Genomic DNA, 19,088 nt, shown 5'->3' with positions numbered 1-19,088 from the left:
TCTTGCAGGCAGCCTGAGGCAGCCTGTCTCTTTGTTAACAGAGTGACAGCAATGTGACACCATGGAAATAATTACTAACAAATCACGGTGCTGACTGCAAACAGCTCTCTGTCTTCAGAGGCATGTCAGGGTGCATTAGAGCAGGACTGGAGGAGTGAAACATGTGGGGGCTGAGGCGCAGCCCGCACTCAGATGCCCTCCTCTTCTTCCCCAGCCTGACCCCTTTCTGCTGTGGCAGACTCTCCTGCCTGTGGCCTTTTCCTAGAGGTCAGCTGAGGAACCCGCTGGATGAGTGACAATGTGGCTAGTCCCACGTCCTCTGGGCAGGTTGCTAGAACTCCCATCTTTGCTAAGGAACACCTGGGTAGTGGTGAGATCCAGGAGTTTTTCAATTAGAAAGCCCCCAAAAGATGGAGCGAGACACCATTTCTGATTTACTCTGCCAGTTGGGACCAGCTTCACCTGCCATTGGTCTTGGGGTGTTGGGAAATATTTGCTCCAGCCAGACCCAGAATGTGGGGGAAGCCTTGCATCTCAGTGTTGGCTCAGCTCCCTTCCCCCACAGCCCTGGTTTCTTCTTCAATTGCCATAGTCAATTTTTGGTAAGTCGACTTTGTCCATTCCCTCTTGGTTAGCAGAGTGATTGCTCTGACTGTCAGGGCTGTAAATAATGTTCCTGGTGTGTGTGGCTGGAGGCAGCCGTGTGGGGTGGGGAACAGAGTGGAAGGAGGAGCAGCGCTCTGAGGGCTCCCTCGCTCTCCCCCCTCCCCTCTCATACAATATTTATCCAGGGATGGGAGTCAGATGCAGCGACCTCAGGGGTCACCCAGTTAAATAGCTTCTGAACCTCCCTGCATTCTAATTGCTGCAGTTGTCCTTTGCTCTGGAGACTTCTCCTCCCCATTGTCTGCTGAGGCACACACTAATGGCTCTCTTCCCTGGCCCTGCTGGGAGGCATATGGGGGGGGGGTGCAAGGGAGAGGGCTCATTGCTACCTTCCTTTCCCCAGAGATAAGGGAATCTAGGGCCTATTAACAAGTGGCTTTAGCTAGGAGGAGCACAAACCCCTGCCTCCCTCTTGCCCCTTCCCCAGAGCTGGCTGGAGGAGGTCAGGCAGTGGAGTTGGTTTATGGGGCCAAGGGGCTTCACCCATTTCCAGTGCTACAAGCAGAATTGTGGGACTAGTGACTCTTTTCCAAGGCCACAGATCCCGAGTACTCAGCTGATGAGCATCATCTTGTGTTTCCATGGATGGTCTCACATTCATGGTTTGGAAACTTTTAATGAGTGATATTTCCGGTTGGAATGTCTGCATTTTGCCTAAAGATTGGCCGTTAGCGAAAGTCTCTTTGGTTACCCCAAAGGTCGATTTGGGTGATCAATGATGATAGTGGGTGTGTCCCACTTGGTGATTTAAGAGTGACATATGCCACGTGTGAGTGTCACCTTCTTTGTGAGTGTCAGTCATCCTCCACTGCAGCTCTTTTTCAGAGAAGTCTTTCAGAAACTGCCCCTGAAGATGCTGACCACTGTGTCTGCTGGAAGTGCTGGTATTCCAGCAACAGCCCAGAGTCAGCCCTTGCTGAGAGCCGCTCCAGCCGGAAAGTCGGGAAGACTGTCAGCAACACAGGTGGTCGGGACAGAACGTGGCATGCATGTGACTAACTATAGGCTGAGTGAGTGGAGGATGGAAACACTACAGAGAAGATACAGAACAAATGCCGTGAGAGCCGACAGGTGCACAGTAGAGAGACTGAAGGAGTAGTAGTTTTTAGCAGGAAACTTTTCTTAAAAAACAAATATTAAAGAAATCCCAATAATACGAAGTATATAAAAGTTGAACTGTTCTGGTTGAAGCTAGGGCAAGACCCTGTCCTCCTTCCTCCTGTTTCCCCGGTCCACAGAGTTGCCTCATGTGCCCTCTAGAGACCTAGAACCCCACTGAGCACAGTTTAAAAACCGCTAGCCTGGTCTTATGCCCACCCAGAAGTGCGACTCTGTGTAGGCCTAGTGGTTACCTGTTTTAAGGGAGCCAGGGGAGCTGGGGTCAGGGCAGAGATCAGCCAGAGGGTAAGGGGAAGAGCTATGTCCTTGTGTATCACAGCAGAGATCAGTCTACATCCCGGAACCTGGCCGCTTGCAGGATGCCTCTCCATGGAGCCTCCAGAGGGCATTGTAGGCCATACAAAAGCAGCCCAGGCAAAGGGTCAAGATGGCCACAGGCCAGGTGGAGACTGTAGTGGGGGACAAGTGAGATGTCTTGGAAACAGCTCAAACTGCTAAGGAGCTCTTGATTTCCTTGGCCAAAAAAGAGAATAGTTCATCAGCTGAGACACTGACCAAAGTGCCCTGGAAACCTCCTATCACCTGCTCCCCCTCCTCCCTCTGCCCTCTTCCCTGCTGCCTGCTGGGGCCATTCCATCCGGGGAGAGAGCTCTAGCCAGGATCTGGTGGCAGCTCTGACACTTCCCATAGTCACAACAGGTGGGGCACTGTGCCCTTTCCTTGGAGGAACTGGCCTTGGGGAGACCCTGGAGGGATGCTTGTCTTATTGTTTCATTGGAGAGGGGGTGGGGAGATAGAAGGTATTTGACTTCCTGAACTGTTTGTGGCACAGGGAAGTGCATGTTATACTTCATATACATCTTAAACACCACAGGGTGCGTTTGGCCCTTGTGGCACTTGTGGCACTTGTGTGCTTGTGGTCATTCTGTGGGCTCCGTGGGGGAGAAATGGTGGGCCAGTGGGCCAGCAAGCAGCAGAGCTAGGAGGGGCTGTTTACGTATCAGTGCCTTTGGAGGCTTTGAGCAACTGCTTGGCAATGGGGATTTGAGGTTGGTTTTCTCAGGGATGACCAGCAGCCTGGCCTATGGGGTGTCCCTCTGCTCTGCCTGTGTTCTGGTTTCTGTTTGGGAACTCTCCAGAGCAGCATGTCTGGGAACACTTCCAGCTGTGCCGCCAGACCCAGACGCAGGTGACGGCCTTTCGTCTGTACCATAGGGAAACCAAGAGGAAATTAAATGTCATTTGCCCCCTGCACAGCAGGTCGCTGCCAGATCAGACTCTGCTGATCAGAGCTGTGCAGAAGGTACCCAAGGGAAGGCTTAGGCCTGCAGCCATGCCCTCTGAGCTGTGGAGACTCCCAGGTGATGGCCTGGCTCACTCCCAGGGCTTTCTCTGCCAGGCTGGGTTCACCCTGGCCTGGAGCCCAGTCCTGTGCTACATGGCAGCTGCGGCTTATGCCAGGCCAAAGGTGCATGTGTACCAGTGGGAGGGAGTGGCGGGGCCTGGGAATAGAGGACACACAGGAGGCCATAAGGTGATTGGCCCTTCCTCAAAGAACCTGCATAGTGCTGTGGAAAGAGATGGGCCTTTAGAATTAAGAGACCTGGGTTCGAGTCCTGACTCCATTACTTAGTAATTGTAGGATCTTGGGAAAGTCACATTCCCAGTCAACCTCCATGTCCTCATCTGTAAAATGAAGATTATGATAAGCTCTGGATCCTGCCACCTATGGGGGAATACTTCCTGTTGGGACTGGTGCCAGAGTTTCCTCCCCCTACCTTCCCTAGATCTAGGAGATCTAGAAGCCCCAGCAGTTCCTTGCCCACGGGCCTCCCTGTGAAATGAGGTAGCTAAAGTTGATGGGGAGTGGGGTGGACAGTAATTCTGGCCTGGGAGACACAGTTGGTGATCTCCCCCAACCTGAGGCCTTTCCTTCCTGTCTTGGTCCTCAAGCTAGGCAGCCCAAGGCCTTTATAAGATGAGCATGGGTCATGGTGGTCACCCTCCCAATTTGCAGAGCTCAGCTGGCCCCCTCCAGCCTCACACTTGGCATTCTTCTTCTGTTGGGAGGACCTTAGGGCTTGTCACTACCCCTCCCTTGCCTTGAAGTCCTAGTGGTAGGCTGCAGTTCTCGGCTCTGCAGTGACATTTATTAACAGGGCTTTGGGAAAAGATGTTTTAATACTGCGAGGTTTTCCCTAGAAAACTCCCCACCCCCACCACATCCCCCCTCCCAATCTGAAGCATGGCTGCTGGTGGTGAAATTCATTAGTGTTCCCTGACAGGCAGTGGCAACAGAGGCGCTCGCTGTCTGCTTCCCGCTCCCTCGCTCTCGTGCTCCTGCTTCACGCACACTGATATTTAAAGCTGATGGGCTGCTTATAGACTTCTTGTACCATGACAAGTTTGGGGAGGGGGGTGGGGGAGGAAGAGACAGACAAGGAGCCAGCTGTCACGCTGGTATTTCAAACAGTACTCTCTCCTGACCCTTTGCAGGCTCCAGCAAGTGTATCATCTTTCTGAAGCCTGTGGTTGGAATTGTAACCTGCAGCTGTCCCAGAGGATGGGAGCAAGTGTGGGAGCAAAGTGGGCTGAGAAGTAGGCACTCTCCCAGGGCTGTGGGCAGGCAGAGAAGAATGAATGGAGGGAGGGAGGGGGAGAGAGAGAGAGAGAGAGAGACTGTGTGTGTGTGTGTGTGTGTGTGTGTGTGTGTGTGTTCTATCAGGGGACTAAAGCGAAGTGTTTGTAAGTGCTCCCCCAGCAGTGCTCTCCCATCACCAAAAATAGGATGGCCCTTTCTGTCATCTTTCCTGGAGTGATCATTAGGTTTCATGTTGTGATTATCTTCTGGGTGGTCTTAGAAGCTCCCTGAGTCTAGGAATCAGGCTTGATTGGCATCTGCTCTTGAGGGTTCTGGGTCTCAGTGCCACCCTTAAGTCTGTAGTGTCAGTTGAGGTAGAATGTTCTTCAACTTTGTGTCTAGACTGTGGCCTTGATTTTTGTTCCCTCCTATTTGTGTGCTGATTCTTTGGATTTGGAGAATGAGTCCCAAGGTGCTTCCTTCCTTCATCCCCAAATGAATTCTTGGAATTCATTTTTTGAAATTGTTCAGTGGTTTTAGAATGTCCCCTTTCTGTGTCATCCCTAGCAGAGCTTCTCCAGGGTATTTTTCCTGAGTAAGGTGCTGTCTTCTTGAGGCTGGTAGCCTGAAAGCCTCTCCAAAGGCTATTGCAGGTTTGGTCACAGCTGACCTCTTTATAGCCAGATTCCCTTGTACAAGTGCTTATGTAGGAACGTGTTTCCCTTGGCTGGCTCCTACAACCTTCATAGAGCAGGGTGTGAGGGTAATGTAACTTGCTCAAGGACATGTGGGCACTTGACCAAGTTGTCTCCTCGTGCAGCAGAGCCATGTGCTGGCTGGGGATTGTGCTGCCCTCTCCCGCCCCCCTGCCCCCTTCTAGCTCCAAGGTCTGCAGTAGGGGAGCCACTGGGGAATGGGCCTGACTCCTCTATTCCTGCTCTTTTAGTCTTGTCATTGCCATCAGTGCTGCCTTTGGCTTCCTCAATTTCAGCACAACTCTGTGTGTGTGTGTGTCTTATCTGTCGGGGGTGCAGAGACAGGACACCCCTCTTAAAGCACCTTGGATGTTGGGTGGAGAGTGGAGCCAGCGTACTGCTTCTGTCTGTAGATTGAAGTATATTCTTGAATTGTCCAGAATCATCTTTAATGTGATTACCTACCTTCTACTGCCCCTTTCCCTGGCCTGCATCCTTCACCCCACCCTGCACTCTATCCTCTAGGCTTCTTCTTCTTTTTAGATTTTATTTATTTATTTGGCAGAGAGAGAAAGAGAAACTGAAAGAGGGAATACAAGCAGGAGGAGTGGGAGAAGGAGAAGGAGGCTTCCTGCCAATTAGGGAGCCTGATGTGGGGCTCGATCCCAGGACCGTGAGATCATGACCTAAGCCGAAAGTACACTCTTAATGACTGAGCCACCCAGCATCCCTATCCTGTAGGCTTCTAGAAGGGGATGTTGGCATGGGGCTGCTATCTTGCGCAGCACTGTTGTCTGCCTTCCTGACCCTGCTGATTCCCACGTGGTCTTAAAGCACTGGAATCTCATCCTGCAAGGGTGGCCTAGATTCATGTCTTTTGCCATAGTGCGTCTCGCAGGTGAGATGGAAACTAACCGGCTTTGATAAGTAGGAGGCTCCAGCATTCATTTTTTAAAACATCAGCAGTGGCCAAGTGAGTGAATTCAGTTATGAGTCTGCTTTCTGTCCACCCTCCTCCTTCCAATGTGGTGGTTCAAAGCAGAGACTAAGGAACCTGTTGAAATGAGAAAACCCTATTTCCTGGCTTGACCCCCTCACTAATTCGGGTTAAATTGCTTCGCTGTTGCAGTGGTGACACATTGTGCCTGCCTCTGTTTGTACAAGAGGATGCGGTGGGGGAGGAAGGACCAATTTGCACAGAGATAAAGGTGTCGTGGCAGATAACTAACGTCCCAGCCTTGTGCCCGCTCTCATTGTAGCTCAATTTGCTCTGTGTGGAAGCCCAGCCTTCCCCTATTCCTTCCTTCCCTCCCCTTGCTCATATTTTACCTCGATGCCACAGTGTAATGATGCCCTGCGTAGTGGGGGAGGAGATAGGCACCTCTGGCTGACAGCCCTTCCTGATAACCAAATTCCAGCCCATCCATCACTAGCTACTCTCCTCAACTTGAGGAAAAGTGATCGTGAAAGGCGGGCCGTTTATCACCCAGGGTCTGTTTATCTCCTCTGGGGGGGGGGGGACTGGAAACAGGAGAGACAAAGAGCTGTGTCCCTGGCTAAGTGCTGCCTCGCCTGGGATAGCCTGCCTGTGCTGGATGCAGACTCATCACCCTGGCTGTGAAGTCTCCTAATGGGTGCACTTCCCAGACTGGGATCCGCTGGGAATGGGACCTTTCCCAAGGCCTCAGAAACATGGCAATTCTGGAACACAGGACAGCCAGCATGACAACACTCCACGTGCACGTTTGTATCAGAATGAGCAAGCATAGAGACCTCACGTGGAAGCAAGCCCCACTCCCTCCAACGTGTCACTTTGGCAGGAGCACCCACCTGGCTGATTGGCTTTGTCTGTTGGCCTACCCCTTGCTAGGCTGGGCCTTCCGTCTCTCTGTGGCACAGCTGTGGCTTGGGAGAAGACCGAGCCTTTCTCCCTACTCTTCCCTTTGCCCCTCAGTACCCCCTCCCCATTTCTGCATATCAGATGGGACAAAACAGTGTGCCTTTGCAGGTGAGCAGTGTGTATCTCCTCGAGCTTTTGGACGCCAGGTCTCACGGCCTTCCTAGAGAGGCAGAAAGGGATTGCATGAGGCTCCAGATCTGGCTGGCCTCCTGCTCTTTCAGGGCTCAGGTCTGCTAAAAGTGCAAGTGACCTATATCTCCCTCATGTGGAGTTGCTCCTTAGACTTAGAAAAGCGCAGAAGGAATTCTGTGCATAACCTTTGCCAGCACTGGTGCCTGTGCTCCTGCTCATCCTGGCTGTTTGTGTCTCTCCGACCTCCGCAAATGTTGCTGGCCTCCTCAACTCAAGCCTAGCAGTTCTAGCAGAGCCCCCAGCTCTGCTTCACCTAATCTTCAAAGCTGAGCGACTGTTCACAATGGCTTCATCCTGCCCTTACCCATTAGTGAGGGTGGTGTTCCCTTAATGAGCTAGTCCCCTGCCTTGGCTGGCGCCGAGCTGGTCACACCTGTTTGCCATCAGGGCTGTCTGGGCCCAGCCCAAGCACTGGGCTGCAGGTGGTGGGGCTGGATGAGAGGTGGGTGGGGAGGGCTGGATTCCTTATGCTTTGTGCCCTATGCTTATTGGAGGGGGCAGTTTCTTGTACCCCTCTTCCTCCCACACTGTTCTTTCTAAGTTGGGGAGGGCTCTCTGCTTTCTTGTTTGTTATTTGAAAGGAGTAATAAGGGAACTTGAAGAATACCTCATCTTTAACTCCTGCCTGAAGTTTGAAGTAGTAAGGAGCTAATCAGGCATCTTTGAGGAGAGTTTGATGTTCTGTGCTGATGACCCCAGGTCCCAGTGTGATAGGAGCATCATCACATGGTGAATGCGGAAGGTGTAGCCCCTTTCCAGCCCTAGGCCCCACAGTATTTGGAAAGCAATCGTAATCCCTCGGTTTAGAGCCCATGGCAGGACTGGGGGGCCCTTCCTTAAAGGGGGCCCCTTGCATTCATGAAGCTGAAGGAAGTTTTGATTTGGTTGAAAAAATCTCATTCCTTTTTATGGCCTGGACATAATTGGTTCTTTTCTATTGGCCATCAGTGATGTCATTCCGACCCTCATAAAGAAGGGGAAATCACACCTGTGGACTCGGTGCATAAAATTTCATTGGGCAGCAGTAATAAGCATGGCCAGATGATGTTTGGGCAGTTGAGGAGCTCTGTGCCCAGTGATTCCAGCTGCACGGAGACCTGGGCACCATAAACCTGCCTGCACGTTCATGCCCGCAGGGTAGTCCAGGGCCCACTGCCAGTGGCTATTTTCCTGGGATCAGTATCTGGTAGGAACGGCTTTCAGACCGCTTTTGCCCTCTTCCTTTCCAAATTCGTGGAACCATGTACCCCCTGTTACCCACGGACCGTAGCCTTAGGCTCCTAAGGACCCTGGAGCCAGATGTGACCTTGAGCAGTAACCACCATGCTTACCATGCTACCTGCCTCTCAGGCCCCAGCAATGGCCTTCCTAGGGACTGTAAAGAACTCCATGTGCATGTGCGTGACTGATGCCTTGTGCAGTCGGAAGCCTGAGGTCCTACTTTTTGTTCTCCCCTTGGCTTGTTGTGTGATCAAGCAAATCCTTTTTCTTCTCTGGGCATCACTTGCCTATTTTATGTAGGGGATGACAACTACTCTGACCTACCTTTCTCACCCAGTTTCTCTTGGTGCTCTCTCTGATCTGGGTAGGGTTCTGTCATAGAAATGTGTAGCTGTCTTCCATGAGGTAACTGGAAGTTCAGGTTCTGGCATTTGGCTCTGTGTCTCTTGTGGACATGGGCCTGGACGCTGCTGCATCTCAACTGCTTGTGCCTTGGAGTCACAGGGCTAGGACCAGCCACAGACTGAAGGACTCCGCAACCTGAGTGCCTGTGAGTCTGCAGACTGCATGTAGACCTGCAAGTCCTGGAGCCTGAGCGAGAATTATAGTCCCATCGTCCCCTGCCTCAGTCAGCCATGGGTACAGATAACGTGCAGGGCTGCTGCTGAGCTGTATCAGAGGCTGACCAACCTGCCCAACGGTCTGTCTAGTCTGTCTTTGATGCGGCCTGTCTGATATAGGCCCTCCTCCAAGAGGGTCAGGTCGGATTCTTCTGTGCCAGACCTTCCTACCTGGATAGAAATGTCTACCTTTGAGATCTTGCTGAAGAGGGAGTCACCACCCTCCAATCCCTCCCTGCGCCCCCCACCAGTGTAAGCCACAGCCAGTAGGACTCCTGGTCCATGTCATCCAAAAGAATTAGGGCACTGGGAATGGCTAAGGGAGAATATGATAGGTAGCTCAGGACCCCTGCCTTTGGCTGGTTGGTGCCCCTGACTTAGTCCTTTGCAGATTCTGCTGCTTCTGGTAGCCCCTTCACTTACAGACTAATGTGGCTTTTCAAAAATAGCTGAGCTCAGCAAACATTTTCACAAATAACAAGGATAAGGAACATAAAAGAAAAATGGAAAGAAATGAGAAAGTTATCCAAACAATACAGTTCTCCTTAAGCCTTAGCTCCTAAGGCTATCTTTCAGCCTTCAAAACCTTTCCTAGTATCCTTATATTCTTGGTCCTCGGTTCCCATGTAGGGACGGGCTGTGTGGATACTCCTTCATCATGGTCTCAGCCAGAACTTTCTTTCTGGGAAATTGACTGGTTGTAGTTAATGTTCCTGTGCCACCTGGATATTTGAGAGGAATCTCCCTCTCAGGTTTTATCTCAGGTTTTAGAAAAGTGAATTCTTACTCTACTGCCCTAAACATGGGTATCAGTTTCCTCTCAGTGTCTGCCAAACAATGGAGTAATGGAGGGGAGGCTGGACTGCCCTGGAACTTTCTGGGCTGGAACCAGTCATCCTAACTGGAATCTTTACCAGATTTCCTCAGAAAGGACTTTACACTGTGGTCTCCACTTTCTTTTCTCTTACTCACCTTTGGACATGTTGCATGCTACCTTTTGCTCCCACCAAGCGCTGATGCCAGATTCATTGGATTTTTCTCAGCTGTCATCTTGCTTGACCACTCTGTGGCATTTGACACTAATGACCTGTAATTTAAGCTCAAAAATCAGTTATATATATTCCAGAAAAGGGAAATGTGCTTTTAGGTTGTTTAGGTTGACCACAGGTTGACACAAATTGAGGTCAAAAGTACATGTGTAACTCTGGGTATCTGGTACCCTGAAAAAGGTCCAGGAGCTCTGCCCTCTAGAATGAGGGTTGATTGGGTGAGTCCTGATTCATGGTACATTACCTACTGTGGAATTCTGGAAGGGCTGAGAAGGGATCTCTGGGGGAGGAGGCTTCCTGGGCCCTCAGATCTTGGGAGTATTCTGTAAGGAAGAGATGGAAGTCTTTCTGTCCAGTTTCTAAAGACTCATGGGCAGAAGTTATAGAGAGAGATCTTAGTTCAGTATCAAGAAAGGATGTTCTAGAATTGAAGTTCAAAACTAGAGCTGATTGCTACGTAAAGTAGTGAGTTCCATGTGTGTGGTGATGATCTTCTGGGGAGACCTGATTGCATATTTGCTTAGTAACACTTTCGAGACATTAGCCTGGGCCCTCTGCTTATCCTACTCCATACTCTTCCCTGTTGATCTATTCTCGTGGCTTTAATTTCATTTAAATTACATTAATGATTCGGCAGTTTATATCTCCAGTTCAGGCATCTGCTCAAAACTGGATATGTAGCCACCTCTGTAGATATCATTCACCTGCCACATATCTCATGGGCACTTTGAACTCAGCAGACACTGAGTACCCACCATGTGCCATACATGTACGTAAAGCTGCATTCCCAAATTTGTGCCTCCTTCCAGCAGTGCATCAGGGGTGAGGCAGTAAGCAGTGCACCGTGATTTGGGTAGAGAATTTAGAAACAGCCGTAAAATTGACTAAAATGCTGATTTGCTCTGGGTGTCTGATAGCCTCTCTCTCCCCTTCCCTCCTTCTCTCTATCTGATTCAGAGAGTAGCAGGAAGCTAGCCAGGCCACACACCTTTGCATTGGGCTCTAGACCACTTCCTCTCATTGGGCCCCACATCCCATTTGGTTGCCAAGGCCTCCTTCACATCTCCTGTCTGTTCCTTGCTCGTTGTTTCTACGGCCTCTATCTAGCTCTCGGCTACTATCCAGCTTTTTCAGGGTATTGTTTTTGTCGTCCCCAGATAAATCATTGTAAATCACAACTCTTCAGAGGCTCTCCATTGCCTAAGGCCAAGCTCTTCTTTTAGCAAGAAAATCCTATGTTCTGTTCCAGCTAATATTTCTGGTATCTTCCTCCATGTTTTCATGTATCCCAGTGCTCCAACTTAAGGCTGTTTAGTCTGTTTCTTTTATTGTCCATCTCACTGAACAGATCGTGAGCCCCTTAGGGGCAGGGGCTGAGACTTTCGCTTTGAGCCCTAGGTGCCCATCTATTATTAAACTTCAGTAAATGATTGGTTGAATGGATTTATGCAGGTACAACATCCTATTTACAATGAAAGACCATTTATAAATGACAAGGAAAAGTAAAAACGGGCTTTTGGTTTAAATTCTGACCTCTTATCCTTTTGCACGGTCTCTTCTCTGTCGGCAGAAAACCTCTTGCTAGAGACTTCACGTGAACTGGAGCCCCTGTCTAGTTATCACCAACTCACATGCTCCTTCTCTCTCTCCTCCCGTCTTAGATGCCTGCATCTCTGCTATAACAAAACAACTGCAAACTGGTACACTGGAAAGAACATAGGCTTTGGGGTGAGATAGACCTGGGTTCAGTTCTTGGCACTGTCAGTTTTTAGCTGTGGGACCTTCGGTGACCCCTCTGAATTTCATTTTCTCATCTGTAAAAGGTAGGCAATGGTACCTCCTAGCGCCATGCTGAAGAATCACATGCCAATGCAAGTAAGAGCCTTAGCATTCTACAGGCCATCAGAAAATAGTGGCTGCTTGTGTTAGTTTGAATAGAGGCTCCAGGTGCTCACATGTAGATCTGCAGCCCAGTGTCCGGGGTGCTAGAGGTGGGGTGCCTTTCCTGGGCAGGGTGGGACCATGGCTAATGGGTTAGCCTTCTGAGGAGGTGTGTTTGCACACCTAGATTCACGCTCCTTACCTGGGACATGGATGTTCCCAACTTGTTCTCTTTTCCCTTTCTTGTAGGCTCCCAGGCCAGTGCCAATACTTGGGCTTGCCGGTGGCGGATTACTTCAAGCAGTGGATTAATCTGAAAAAGGTACTGTGTCTGAGCCCCATTCGGGTGCTTCCTCTGGGTCTCCTGTGCCTTAGATCCCCTCCCCCCTTGCTTTCTTTATTCTACTCATCTCTGTTCTCTTTTTGTTGTCACCTTTTTCCTTTTCTTTTTGTTCTCTTTTCTCAACATCCCTCCTTCCTCTTTCCCAGCTAACATACACTGGAAGTGGACCTTTCTGGAAGTGGGGAGCTGTTTGGGGTAGAGTATAACATTGTCCTATGGCCGTGTCATCCTGATGTGCAGAAAAGTCGCAATGAAGGGGACTTTCTCAGTTCTTGCTCAAAACTGAATCACTGGGCTGAGCCACATTGTCTTTAGGAGAGGTGTGGTGCTAGCTGACCGTCTGGGAAAGTATCCTGCTTTGATGTGATCATGAGTATGGCCTCTGACCATTCTGAGTGGCCCTGATATCTCCCTCTGGTTGGGAAGTAGAATTGGTTCAGGCTAGCTTTGGTCGTGCCTCACCCCAGCGGAGCCTTGCTCATGTGAGAAGGACCGTGGAAGCTGGAGCCCAATTCCCTTCGAGTATGAGGAAGGAGTCTGGCCCTAATATAGCACCAAGTACCTGGGGAGTGCATGCTGGGGCTATGGGCTGGGAGGGAACCCCAAGTGGCTACAAAATTAGAGCCTGGCAGAGAATGAATTACCCAGAAAACTGTACTTTTCTAATATGTGCTATACTTCTCAGGTAAGCAGAAGAAAGGAGATGTGGGAATAGACTCCTAAGATAGGGATTCCCATCACTCTTTTGGATTGCTTCCTCCTGGAGCCCCAGTCTGCTAGAGAGACTCACCCCCATAATTCTCAAGTAAGGGCAACAGCCCTGGAGCAGCCTCAAGAACCCCATGCCGCTGATCAGCTTAGTGACCCCCAGGAAATCAGAGAAGAGAGAAGACACCAGGGGTCAGAGTAGTGGCTCCCAGGGGGGCTTAGAGAAGAGAGAGGTCATTGAAGGGTAAGACTAGGTATTGTAAGGATTTGGATCATGAACTAGGCATTCAAGGCAGGTGGAATATGAATCTGAAGAGGAAAGAAGACTTTCCAGATGAGGGGAACAGCATGCTTTTGATGTGTGTGTGTGGACTGGAGCTGAGTGAACATGTAGAGGAACAGTAGAGGAGAATGATCCTGGACTTGATTCTGTCAATCTCGGGGCAGCCATTCTTTGTGGCATCATTTGTGAACTCCTTTGCTTTCCTCTGGTACTCAGGTCCTTTACCCTTGGTCTTGTTTATATTTTGACCTTCACCCACCTCTCCAGCTGACCTCCCTTGGACCTGAGCAGTAGCTACTTACTGCCTTCCATCTGTGGGTGAGGGGCCAGGCTCTGTCCTACCTTCAGGTCTTGGCCTGTGGCCTTATCTCTGCCTGAAGCGCCCCTGGTCACCTTCATAAAATGCATTTGCTATTCTTGAGGATTCAGCTCAGGCATCATCTCTTCTGAGAGGTCAGCAGTTAGTTTCTAGTCTTGAGACCCCTTGGCCCTTTGGATATCAGTGACTTTTGAGTATTGAAACCGAGTCCCTCTGTGTTTCCTCACAGACCTGTCCCATCTGGAGCACAGAGATGAGGCTGCTTCCTCTCTGTGTCCTAGGCGGCCAGGCCAGGGCTAGGTACAGAGTACATGCTCAGCGAATAGTGGCTGGCTGGCTCGTTGATCTTTGAGAGCTGGTTCCACAGGCCTTCTCACTCAGGGCTTGGCGGGGCTCTGCACAGGGGTGTGGCTGGGTCTGCACTCCTGAAAGACAGCGTGCCAGCTGTCAGCGTGCATCTGAGGCTGCTTGCTGGCCTCAGCAAATGCAATGTGAAGGCCCGGCCAGGCGAAGTGGGCGCTGACTGTGAACAATTGCTCTGTGAAGTTCACTAGAATTTTTAGTGTCCAGATAGGTCCCTGCCTCCAGGTTCCTTGGCAGAGAGGCAGGAAAAGAGCCGACCCGTGTGTTAACATTGCCACTCAAGGCTACCTTGATGCTGCTGGGGTTGGAGGCAAGCTGTCCTGAGCCTGTTCAGCGTGGTTCTCTTCGGGCTGTGCCAAGCTATAAGAGGGACATGGGTACCAGTGGACACTGGAGACCCTGTTCCCAGTTGGCCTTGTGATTGTGTTAGGTAAACTGAGCAGGTCTAGGAAAAACAAGAGTGGCATAAAGCAAGTGGCATTAGAGAGGCCTAATCCCTTCCTCTCTGTCCTCTAGCCACGTCATGTTCCAGATGTACCTGAGAGCCCAGCGGGAGAGATGACTCAGTTCCAGACTTTGGGCCTGTCTTTGCCAGCAGCCATTCCAGACAGAGAGGCTGCAGGGTCCTGGAGTTCCAGGGGCATGTTGATCTTTCTGACCTTTTACAGCATGAGTTAGTGCAGGCTGCACAAAGATTCCTGCTCCTTTAAAAATAGTAACAATAAGATCCAGCCAGAGAGGTCATCGCCAGGGTTGTGTGGATATTGTGCAACGTATTACTCTGTGCCCTTCTTTCCTTGTGTGTGACCAGGCCCTGACTGTCTCCAGGGCCCTCTCCTGTCCTTGATCTGACTCTTTCCTCCGCACTTTCCTTCCTTTTCCTCTCCTCCTCAACTCCACAAGCAGAACTTTTTACCAATGGCAAAAGTAGAGGGGGAGGGATCGTGGTCTGTTTGGCTGCCAAGACTTAGCCATTGAGTGAACTGGGACTGAATTCACCATCCCCATTTCCTAAAGCCTCTCTTGTCCAGAAATGGTGTGTACTGCATCAGGGAAGAGCAGGTTCTCAGTGGCCAGGCTGCCATACTGCCCGCCTCCACCCACTTCCCCTGTAGCAGAGTGAAGCAAGCCAGTGTTTGCTGACATTTGGAGTGTCATTGAATGATCTTACACTCTTATTGAACTGTCAGCTTAGAGAAGACTTGGGGCCCTGCTCCCAGCTCCCTCCAGGAGGTCAGAGCTGTCACTGAGGAGCCAGAAGAACACACACACACACACACACACACACACACACACACACACACACACGTGCATGAATATACACGTGTTTACTCAAGTGAATGAATATACCCAAATAGGCATATCCAAAATTGTATGTATGTTTCCATTCATACATATGGGTATACATATATAGTTACATATTCACCCTCAGAAATATGGAAATATAACACAGGCATGAATGTTTATGCATACATATTCATAAATCATGAAGACATGTGTAGAGATATATATAGATATAGATATATAAACATACACATCTTCATCAGTAAACACATATTATTGAGTGCCCTCTGTGTTCCAGATACTGTACTAGGCCTGAAGATACAACAGAAAAGATGGATATTAAATAATTCTAATTGTGTTGTAACACTGCTAAGATCCAGAGTCATGGCATCATTTCATAAGGGGGCCTGACTTAGGGAGGCAGAGAATGGTTTCCTGAGGAAGGGTATCTATGCTGAGATCTGAAGGATGAGTAGGAATTCGCTAAGAAGCGTGTGGCAAGGCCCTGAGGTAAGGAGAAGCCTGGGAGCTTCATGGAACTAGAATGTGAATTCCATGAGAGTGGAGAATTTTTGTCTCCTCTGTTCACTATTCTGTCCTCATCATTTTGAATAGTTCCTGGCACACAGCGATGTTTAGTCATTATTTGTTGAATGAAGGACTGCCTGGAGCATAGTGAATGTGGGGAAGAGAGGAGAGTGGTAAAGGTTGAAGCTGGAAGGGGAGATTTTAATCCTTGAGATCACACTTGAGATTTTGATCCTTATCCTTAGGGTAAGGGGAAGCTATTAAAGGCTCTTAAATGTAGGAGAGTTGTCATCTGATGTGGATTTTGAAAAAGCTCTTTCTGGCTACAGTGTAGAGAGAGCTGAGTGTTGATATGGGGGGATCAGTACTGATTTTTCTAAATGGGTCTATAGTTGGCATCTTGGGGTGGGAGAAATTATGGACAGCATTGCTGAACTTGTAGCATTCTTGTCCTGCTAGTAGTGCCTTGCTCCAAGTTGTTGCTCCAACCAAAATTGCTCCATCCCCACCATATGCACATACATTTCCAGTGGCCTAGACAAGGATAGGAGTGGGGAGGTCTTGTCCCTGGTTGAGAACCACAGAATTAGACCATTGCTACAGTCCAGGTGAAAGACTATAGTCACCAGGATTGAACTGATAGGAGTGGAAATGTAGAAAAATGGATTGATTCTAGAGTGTTAAATGGTACAGTCAGTTCTGCTATAAGGCAACATAGACCTTCTTAAAAATCACCGTGCTATGAAAAGTTGTAATAAAAAGTTGCAATAAAAATGGGGTTAGGAGCACAATACTCAGAAACTTCATCAGTGACGTATGAAAAAAGAACCTAATAAAAATGGTAGCATAATTTTACACATGTTAAATGGCTAAGAAATATGTAAATACTACAAAAGATATGGCACTCTACCTTGAAAAAACCATGAAGTTTGCTTGGCAGTAGGCATGAGAAAGGTTGCAGCTTGTGAGTTATTGCGAAGTGGTAGAAGGAGAGTTCTCTGGAATTGGTTGGAAAGTTGGAGCCAGATGGATGCAGCTTATGACAGATGTAGTGTTCCAGGAAGCTACGATAAGTTTGAAGTGTAAGCGTGTGTGCGTTCTGCATATTCTTACACAGCTCTCTTCAGCTTGGTATACTTTCCTGTGCCTATCTGGTATTGATTATGGACAAAATCACACATAAACAAAGGTAAAATTCACATTCTGCCAGACGGTTTCCTAATATATTGACTGCATTGAAATGAATGTGCTCTTGCAAAATGGTTATTATAGTAGAACAGACTGTACCATGGACAGGAAAGAGTGACTGACTGGCTGTGACGGTTGATGATGAAGGAGGAAGCCACAGTGACTCTTAAAGTTTATGATTTGAGCAACTGATGAAATGGAAGGAGGAGAAGTGTGGGGATTAGAGGAGAAGATCAATTGGGGCACAAAGAATTTAGATGCTTTCAGATGTTCTTGTGAAACTACAGAGTAGTTGAATATATAGGGCCAGGGTTCAGGGATAGGGTCTGAATAAGAGCTACAGATTCAGGGGAGTTGTTGGTATAGGAATGCTCACCGAAGCCATGGGAGTGTAGAATATACAGGGCGAGAAGGAAAGAGGGCCTAGGATGAGCACTGAGAAATGCCAGTACTTAATAGAGAAGAAAGAGTCAGACTAGAGAAGGAGTGGTCACTGGTAGTAGTGGTAAAAATTCTCATTTATTGATTGCATTTTGTGTGCTCTACCTGTATTGTCCATTATAGTTGCCATTTTTTTTCTCATTTTAAAAGTTTAGTTAACTTTTATGTAAATAAACTTTCTTGAAGAACTTCTTTTAAGTATATTTAGAACAACCTCTGTTGGTGAGTTTACATTTTCAACTGTTAGCTGCTTAAAATCTAAATAGAGATCTAATATTTCTAATGAAGATTTAGCATCTGAGTTGATATACTTTTTTTTTTTAAGATTTTTTAAATTTATTTAACAGAGATCACAAGTAGTCAGAGAGGCAGACAGAGAGAGAGAGGAGGAAGGGGGCTCCCCACTGAGCAGAGAGCCCAATACGGGGCTCGATCCCAGGACCCTGGGATCATGACCTGAGCCAAAGGCAGAGGCATTAACACACTGAGCCTCCCAGGTGCCCCTGAATTGATATACATTTTAAGTATAAGTTACATACTTAAATACAAAATGGTTTATTAATTTTTTGTTCGTTAGTAATTTTTATATTGATTACTTCTTGAAGTAATCTGTTATTATTTGCATATCTCTATTTTTCATGTTTTAAGGTTGAGAAAACAGGTACTACCTTGTTGAGAAAATAAGGGAGTGAGGATGCAACTTGCTCAGTGTCCCACATTGATACCTGGTAGGTGTAGAACTGAAATTTAGTTTTTCCTAACCTTTTGTGCTAAAGAGAGGGTAAAAATGAGAGAGTAAAGAGTGGTAGAAAAGGGGTAGACCAGATGTGGTGCCACAAAAGCCACAGAAACAAAAGAATTTTCAGAACAAGAGGACCAGTCGGCTCACAGGGAGCCACGTAACAGAAAGACTGAACCCTGAGCACCTGGGACGGAAGAGCTCGGTGACCTTGGTAAAAACTCAATGGTGAGAGAGGAACTGGAGCCAAATTGGAGCGAATTGGGGAGTAAATGAGCTGACAGAGATATTTTAACCTTTTCAGAAACATAGCTTTGAAGGAGAGAGAAAGGACGAGAACTGTGATGGGGCAAGCGTGGGCTTGAAGCAGGTGGCGTGTCCTAAGATGGGAGATGTGCTTGGTTGTAAGCACCGTTAGAGAAGGAAAGTTTAAAAATACAGGAGTGAGAGAGGTCTCTGAGAGGATGAGGAGGAGAAGGGGTGGAGAAAAGGATGGAAATCAGCTCTCTGCAGGAGGAGGACCATTCTTCTGCCATGAGGGGGAAGGGAAAGGTGGGTGCGACAGAGGCAGAAGGCATGCGGATTTGACGGCAAGGTGAAGTAATTCCCATCTGATAGTTCGTTTCCCCTTTGAAGTAGATGAGCCACTTGCTAATAGTGGAGGACTGGGAAGGTTTGTAGAAAGTGGAAAGGATTGCTGTAGTTTTAGCGAAGAGTAAAGAGTAGAAGTTTGAGGGCGCCTGGGTGGCTCAGTGGGTTAAGCCGCTGCCTTCAGCTCAGGTCATGATCTCAGGATCCTGGGATCGAGTCCCGCATCGGGCTCTCTGCTCAGCAGGGAGCCCGCTTCCCTCTCTCTCTCTCTCTGCCTGCCTCTCCATCTACTTGTGATTTCTCTCTGCCAAATAAATAAATAAAATCTTTAAAAAAAAAAAAAAAAGAGTAGAAGTTTGAGCCAGCTTGAGAAACAG

General features: G+C 48.6%; 1 protein-coding gene across 9 annotated transcripts in view; it reads left to right on the top strand.

The window, feature by feature from the left end:
- ERI3 (ERI1 exoribonuclease family member 3) overlaps nucleotides 1–19,088 on the top strand; it is a 126,449-nt gene that overhangs the window by 53,460 nt on the left and 53,901 nt on the right. For all 9 annotated transcript variants that reach the window (XM_059374510.1, XM_059374509.1, XM_059374507.1 and 6 more), the window contains one exon: nucleotides 12,174–12,246. In XM_059374510.1, the coding sequence (XP_059230493.1) occupies nucleotides 12,174–12,246 (73 nt within the window). The remainder of the gene's footprint in view (nucleotides 1–12,173; nucleotides 12,247–19,088) is intronic.

This window comes from Mustela nigripes, chromosome 14 (genome assembly GCF_022355385.1).
Source record: "Mustela nigripes isolate SB6536 chromosome 14, MUSNIG.SB6536, whole genome shotgun sequence".
NCBI lineage: Eukaryota > Metazoa > Chordata > Mammalia > Carnivora > Mustelidae > Mustela > Mustela nigripes.
This window is presented reverse-complemented; position numbering and strand designations above follow the sequence as displayed.